Source organism: Humulus lupulus, chromosome 5 (genome assembly GCF_963169125.1).
Source record: "Humulus lupulus chromosome 5, drHumLupu1.1, whole genome shotgun sequence".
NCBI lineage: Eukaryota > Viridiplantae > Streptophyta > Magnoliopsida > Rosales > Cannabaceae > Humulus > Humulus lupulus.
In genome coordinates, this window is record NC_084797.1 from 8,554,675 (window position 1) to 8,562,787 (window position 8,113).

General features: G+C 35.3%; 1 protein-coding gene across 1 annotated transcript; it reads right to left on the reverse strand.

Annotated features, from left to right (window-relative positions):
• Positions 1-1,924: 1,924 nt before the first annotated feature.
• Positions 1,925-5,307, reverse strand: LOC133778801 (uncharacterized). The gene is made up of 6 exons (XM_062218824.1): positions 4,740-5,307; positions 4,492-4,674; positions 3,716-4,398; positions 2,835-3,631; positions 2,642-2,747; positions 1,925-2,557 (listed from the first exon to the last, which is right to left on the reverse strand). The coding sequence occupies exons 1-6, from the start codon at positions 5,305-5,307 to the stop codon at positions 1,925-1,927; spliced, it is 2,970 nt and encodes a 989-aa protein (XP_062074808.1).
• Positions 5,308-8,113: the final 2,806 nt, after the last annotated feature.

Consider the following 8,113-nt stretch of genomic DNA (forward strand, 5'->3'; position numbering starts at 1 on the left):
AAAAACTGTAAAAATCTCAATGTCAGGAATGGGGTTAGGGAGTCTAGCCGGTTCCTTAAGAGCATATTTTATCACCACGCGATAATTTGTGTCTCCTAGTGGTACGCAGTGGAGATTAGTTTCCCCAGTCTCAAAAACGACTCCCAAGGCAACAATATTTTCAAGTGACCCAATAGCTAAACGACATTTACGTTCCTATAATACAAAATATACATGTTATACATATAAGTGATGATGTAATAGTAAGAAAAATCAATATTCTTTATCTAAACAATTATTACCAGTATAGAAGGCGTTTCATAGCAAGGTGGTTCTTGTAGAGGTGGGTCGGGTACATAAAAGTCCACTCCTGCTACCCCATCCATAGGAGGTTGTGTAGGTGGGTTTGATACGTTAAAGTCCCCTCTTGCTACCTCGTGAGTAGTAGATTGTGGTGGGTCTGGTACGTAAGTCCCCTCAAATGGTACTCCCGATGGAGTCGAACAAGATCCATGCCAACTTTGCTGGGATTTGTTGGCTTCAATCAACTTGTTGATAAGTTCTTCTTGTTTACGATATCGTTCATCCATTTCACGATATTTTTCTTCTTGTTGACGATTAAGGCGTTCTTCTTGTTCGTGAAGACGTTGCTCAAAATCATCTTTTTGGTTCTCTTTCGTTTTCCTTGACGTTGGCCTCGGAGTGTCAAAGAATTGTGTGGGAGTCACAACTAGACCTAAACCACGAACACGCCCTCGGGCCTCAGGGGTGCCCAACGCCATTGTCAGCACATCATTAGGGCCGTCAGGCTCCCATTTACCTTCTGTTTGGAGCTGTTGGTAATGATCCTGTGAAATGAGATACATTAGTTAATAATATTTGTCCTTTGTCAATGAGTATTAGTAATGACAATCATGAAACATATAATTATACACTTACAATTCTCTTTTGTATCTCTGTTGCACCCCCCAACAAGCTCTCCTTTCTTGTTCTTCCTAGCTAATGCCCACAAATCAGCCCTATCTAATTCAAACACTTGGTTCCCAAGAACCTCTCGAGCACGCTGATATCCTCCTCTAGAGAGTTTGTGGTTGTATTCATTCTTTGCTCGTAAAGCTTGCATCTTCTCTCTTATAATTTTCCAATCATTACTCAATCTCTTATTAACAAAATCAAGCCAAACTTCTGGGGAGATAATAGACTCATATCCTCTAGGTCTTCGAGGAGGGAACTCATTTGGAATTTTTTCCATTTGGTCGACTATGAATCTTTTGGTTAGATAAGTTCTCCAACTTCTAAATCGCTTAGTTGCTTTAGACAACAATCCTTTTTTGTGTGTATGGTCTAACCCAAATGTTTCCTGCAAGTTTAAAATGTGAAACATATTATAAAAAATTTACTTGTCACTTCTGCATTTCCATAATATACACCAATCTTGCAAAGTCATGAGCTTAAAAGTTAAATTAGTACATAAAACTAGGAAGTAAATAAAAGTTGAATAAGATAATAATGAATCAACGTACCTTCATTATCTCCCATATTTGTCTTTTCTTTTCTCGAGGTACTGCTGCCCAATCTTTATACTCTATCGATATAGTTGTTCGTACAACATACCCTAGCTTTGATGCCAAGTCTACCCTCTCGTCACCGATTGCTTGACCAAACTCATTATACTCAACCTTAATTTGCTTCCCTTCACTTCTCAATTTGCTAATTTTTTTCAAAAAGGATGGCCCCCTACTCGGTATATCACCCTCCTCCATATGCTCTTCTTCTCTAACCTCCTCTTCATTTTCTTCTTCATTGGAATCATCAACCAAAGGATCATATGAAGACATCTGTGATTAAAAAAATGAAATAAATGATTAAATAAACAAACAAGTAATAATGCTCTCTTCAAACAAGAACAACTTATAAATGCCACAACAAACCCATACCTCAAATCTTATAAATCAATCCATAAACCTTCTCCATTTTCACGACAACAAGAACTATCACCATCAATTTGATCATCATTTTCAGGTAAAGTGTATGTGACATGTTGTCCAACAAGAGGTATATCGTGCAAATCACCGTCATTACTATTCCAATTTCTTGATTGTGTTGTGAGCACGACAGACCACTGTTTATTTGCTGGATCATCCACATAAAATACTTGTGTGGCTTGGGTAGCCATTATGAATCGATAAGTTTTGTGCCCTAATAGATTTAGATTTACTAATGTGAAACCTAAATCTTCTTTTTTGACTCCACTATCACTCTTCACCCAATCACAAAAGAAAACAGGCACTTGAGTTATGATATAGTCTAACTCCCATATTTCTTTAATTACACCATAAAAAGACATATCACATTCAATAGGATTTCGGTCTTTCGATGTAGATACTTGGAAAGTTGTAGCAATAAGACTTACACCACTATTTTGTGTGTTTCTATTTTTATCACGCTCCATAGTAGTAAACTTAGTACCGTTCACCATATATGATGAAAATTTAGTGACATTAAGAGAAGGACCTCGACAAATCCACTTAATAATGTCTGACACATTATTTAATGGGTTTCTCAAATCATTCACAACCTATTGAAAAAAAACATTTATCAAAACAACATACAAAACAAACAAACATTAGACTAAACTCAAGAAAAATTGAAAACAAAATACCTTCTGCTCTAGCCAACTACTAAAAGTACGATAATGTTCGTCTTGTAACCATTTTTTGTTCTTAGACCTAGATGGAAATTTTGTCTTGATCCAGTTGAAATGTTGTCTAAACAAAAATTTACGTGTTATTAGTAAGATAATTGTGATATTTTACAACAAACACAATACATGCATTATATGAAAATAAACTTACTCAATGTAAGGTTGAAGTTCATTAGTATTCTGTAACACAAGACGATGTGCTTCATTTAGTTCATCTCGCGTAACTGTGCATACAACACTACCTCGACGACTCTGAATGTCAGCATTAATTACTTCATTAAGCCTAATTCTTTGTACGCCAGACATGTATTCAAAACAAAATTCAATTGCCTCTTCAACAATATAACATTCAATGATGCACCCTTCGGGCCGACTTCTATTCCTTACATATCCTTTAAGAATCTTCATATATCTCTCAAATGGATACATCCATCTGAAGTAAACTGGACCACAAAATTGTACCTCTCTAACTAAGTGGACAGTGAGATGAATCATTATATCAAAAAAGGCCAGTGGGAAGAATTGCTCCAGTTTACACAAAATATAAGCGATTTCATGTTGTAGCTTGTCTAGCGTATACACATCAACCTCCTTGGAACAAAGTGACTTGAAAAACAAACACAACCTTGTGATTATCTCTCGAACGTTTTTAGGTAAAACTGATCGAATAGCTATTGGTAGTACATGTTGCATTAGAATATGACAATCATGAGATTTCATGCCAGTCAAAGTACAAGTTTTCATGTCTACCAACGACCTTATATTTGAACAATATCCGTCAGGGACTTTTATATTGAACAAACAATCATAAACTTCCCTTTTTTCATCTTTAGTCAATGTGTAACAAGCAGGTGGCAAAAATGTCTGACCATTGCCTGGCTTTGGAGCTAATTCATTACGTATTTTCAATGCAGTCAAGTCTTCTCTCGCCTTAATTCCATCCTTACTCTTTCCAGGAATATTCAACAAAGTTCCAATCAAACTATCACATACATTTTTCTCTACGTGCATGACATCTAAATTATGACGCACAAGTAAAAGTTCCCAATATTCAAGCTCGAAAAATATCGACTTCTTTTTGTAACAACTTTTTGGTTCCTCCACAACCTTCGCCTTTCCACGACCCTTCCGCTTCTTAACTATACTTACTTTAGACTTCCCCATCTTGAAAATGATTTTAGACATCTTCTCGAGTACTTGGCTTCCACTTAAAGGTCGGGGAGCCTCCCCAAACTCTTGTTCGCCATTAAATGCCTTCTTCCAAGTTCGAAGTATATGATTACTCTTCAAGAACTTCCTGTGTCCCATATAACAAACTTTACGGGAGTGTTTCAAGTACTGAGAGCATGTTTCTTCTTCACAAATGGGACAAGCTTTATAGCCTTTCACACTAAAACCTGATAAATTTCCATAAGCGGGAAAGTCATTGATTGTCCACAACAATGCCGCTCTAAGGCTAAACTCTTCTTGCTTGTATGCATCGTAAACCCTAACCCCTTCATTCCACAAAGTTTTTAAGTCATCAATAAGAGGAGCTAGATAGACGTCAATGTCATTCCCTGGTTGTTTAGGTCCCGATATCAACAAAGTCAATAAGGTAAACTTCTTCTTCATACACAACCATGGGGGCAGATTGTATATAACAAGCATGACAGGCCAACAACTGTACTTACTACTAAGGTTATTATGTGGATTTATTCCGTCTGTAGAAAGACCTAGACGAAGATTCCGAGATTCATTGCCAAAAGAAGGCCACTTCAGATCAACTCTCTTCCAAGCTATACTATCAGCTGGATGTCTTAATTTACCATCTTTCACTCTCTCATTTGCATGCCATGACAAACTCTTAGCAAGTTCAGCATTTCTAAATAGTCGAATGAAACGGGGTATAGGTGGAAGATACCACAAAACCTTGGCGGGTATTCCTTCCTTAACATCCTCACCATTCCTTTTCTTTTTCCATCGTGACTCACCACAAGTAGGGCATGATTCTGCATCAGAAAACCTATTTCGGTATAGTATGCAATCATTAGGGCATGCATGGATTTTTTCATACTCCATGCTAATGAACATATTGTTTTTTTGGCCTCATAAAATGACATTGGCATCTCATTACATTCAGGCAACAATTCTTTCAAAAAACTAAGTAATTCTGTCAAACTTCGATCACTCCATCCATGTTTTGCCTTCAAATTAAACAACCTTAGAAGCGTCGATAACTTTGTAAATCTTTTACAATCAGGGTAAATCAGTTTCTCAGCGTCACTAAGTAGTGTCTCGAACTTGTTTGGGTCTACTATTGATCCATAACGTGCATCATCAATCATTTCATCCAATGAATCCCAATTCACTTCATCTCTATTCCTCCTAACTTTACTAATCCTACTAGGGGGATCTGGTATATTAGGGGGTTTCTCCCCATGACTATACCATATCTTATAACTTATGTCAATCCCATTAAAGAATAAGTGTTCTTTGATCTTATTGAAACTCAACTTTGTTACATTAAAACACTTTAGACATGGACAACAAGTAAATTTTGGGTCTCCCCCATTCTCCAAACAAAACCTTAAGAAAAAATCAACTCCGTTCTTGTACTCCTCAGATAACCTATTCGCTGACATCCATTTTTTATCCATATCTTCTCTTCTATACAAATTAAAAAAGGATAAATAAATAAGCATATTAGCTTATTAAATAAATAAGTATGCTGGCTCTTCCCCTATATTACTAACCTAACCATTTGTTAATTTATATCAATCAAACACATGTAAGAAGCCAAAACAAAATTAGAAAGAAAAAAAAAGGCAACATTTTCTCTATAATACTGACCAAGCCATCAGTAAAAAGTAATTCAAACAATAAATTTGTTTCCTTATATCTCCCAGCAGACAAACAAGCCCAGAACCTACTTCACTAAGGCACACAAGTTCTCAACCTTCTGTTATCACCGCAGCACACAATTTCTCAGAACCTACTTCACTACGAATGAATATCTAAGATATTCAAACTCTTCTAACATTTGCATAATATTAATAAAAGAATTAACAAAATATATTCATACGTACCTCTTTCAATTTAAAAGGTGATCAAGCTAGCTAATTAACTTTCCAACGCTCAATCCTTGTCAATTGGATCTACAATCTGAAGAATGTAATCAATACCTATAAGATTAATATAGAATAAAAATTAAAGAAAACTATAATGTTTCTAATTGAAGTGATAAAGGAGGCAAGAAGAGAAGTGATAAAGGAGGCAAGAAAATTGCCAATGTCATTGCATAGCAGTATGGTATTAAAAAAAAGAAGCTCCAAACTAGTAAAAAAATGAAAAAAGCTGGAATTCCCCTGGATGTTGGTAATCCATTTATTAAAAAGATCATAAAGTGTATAAGAAAATGCATTCTTCAATTCTACAGTAAAAATATGGTGCTTACTTTAATATGTCTATCCACTGGGCATATGTGCACATTTTCCAGCTTCAATTCTGTATGGACAAGTCCATGGCTGTGCAAGTAATTCACCTGAAGAGAAAAGAAGAAGAACAAATATTAAAGAGAGACACACATCCTTAATTTCAACAATTCGTTCATTTCTAGAGAGCATATACCAGGCTTTACAACTAGTTTTTGAACTAATTTTGAGATCCAAAAATACAATTATTATTATTATTTGTTAATTAATATATAAATATATAGATGCATTGTATTAAACAAAAGAATATGGTTGATATCACTTTCACTGAGCAGAGACCAAAACAGATGTTTTTGCAACTAAAATTATCAGTTTGAGCAAAAAAACACAAAAAAGAAGCTCATGATGAAAATGATGATGTTATATGGATATGACTAAACCATTCTGTTGCATCATATGCACTAAAAATCATCAGTTTGCAACTAAAATAATCAGTTTGTTTTAGCAAAAAAAAAAACACAAAAGGAACTCATAATGAAAATGACAAGTTAAATAAACATTCAAGTTGCACACATCTATATATCTATATAAAGTTGGGCATTTAGGAGGTGAGGTGGCAGTCTAACTTTTCTTCACTCTATATTATCTAATTTCTCATTTTTTCAATTCTATTTTTTTCAATTCAGTTTTAGTCATAAAAATATGCATTTACAAAATATGCTATCGTATTCTTTTCCTTTTCTTTATGTAACGTGTAACTGCTCCAAATAAAAAATCATCCTATCATTCATTAATATATATAATGCATATACATTAATATATAACTGCTCCAAATAAGGTAATGCATATGTAACGTGTGTATTTACAATTCTATTAATATGCATTAAGAGATATAATGCATATTATAAGACTCACTATATATACACATCTTAATTAAGTTATAAACAACTGATATCATGAAAGAAAAAAAATGGTACATATAGATATCAAATAGCTTGTTCATTCAAAATTCTCCAACCATTATCAGCCACTAAATCATCAAATCAATAAATATGTAAAATATAAATTTAACATACATATATGTATATATGAATATACAAATAGGGATTGAGCCATAACTAAAAGGTACATGCATGCACACGTGACCACCATCTTCACACACACCTTTAGCCTCTCTCTCTCACGTCTTGCCCGACCCCATGGTTCAACATCAAGGCAATCATGGCTTCTCCTCTACACCACCACAACCATCTTCTCGGCCACCACAACCAACCCATCACCACCACCGACCTTAACTCTTCTTCCACGTCAACCATGGAGCCAACTTCCATGTCCGCATTTACCATTCATCACCCATCACCAAAACATCACAAACTTCAAGCCTTATCATATTAAACCATTTCTAACCCCTTAATGACTGTTTCTAGTCCCAAAACACAGATTAAATCCATATAAAATGCCCCACAAATTCATAGCCATCCTAGGAAATGAAAATATAAAATCAGAACCGTAAACTACGAAGGAAATCTATGAATATATAACTCTTACTGTGGCCGGTTCTTGGTGTGTTCTTTCTTTTCTGCAACTTATTACACAACACTACGAACACAACAAAACTATTTTACATGAATTTTGTACTTAGAATCTAAGATAAAAATCAATGCAAAGGTATGTTCGGACTTACGTTTTTCTTTTGACTATTCTTGTACCGAACTCCCAAGATCATTCTCTCCTTTCCTTTGCTTTCTTCTACAAGGGATTAAGAGACTAAATAAACGTGTTCAAGGTCTGTATCTTCAATGGAAACCCAAGAAAAAACACTCACCTTGCTCTTAACTCCTTGGACCCGATCGTACCCTCAAGAACACCAAGTGTTCTTCGTTTGTTTCAATCTCGGTTTCCCTTTCAAGTTCTAACATGGCTGAAGCAAAATGAGATAAACATGGCACCCCCTCACAACCAAGCTCTAATAACTGAGCCAACTTCCATGGAGCCAACTTCCATGTCCGCCTCTACC

Bases quoted from the DNA above. Each gene is read 5' to 3' on its own strand.
- LOC133778801 (XM_062218824.1), bottom strand. From the start codon at position 5,307: ATGTCAGCGAATAGGTTATCTGAGGAGTACAAGAACGGAGTTGATTTT. The intron at 3,632-3,715 runs GTGCGTCATAAT...ATTCCTGGAAAG, and splicing joins AATATTGGGAACTTTTACTT to AGTAAGGATGGAATTAAGGC. The intron at 2,558-2,641 runs GTATTTTGTTTT...TTTTTTCAATAG, and splicing joins GTAGTTGGCTAGAGCAGAAG to GTTGTGAATGATTTGAGAAA.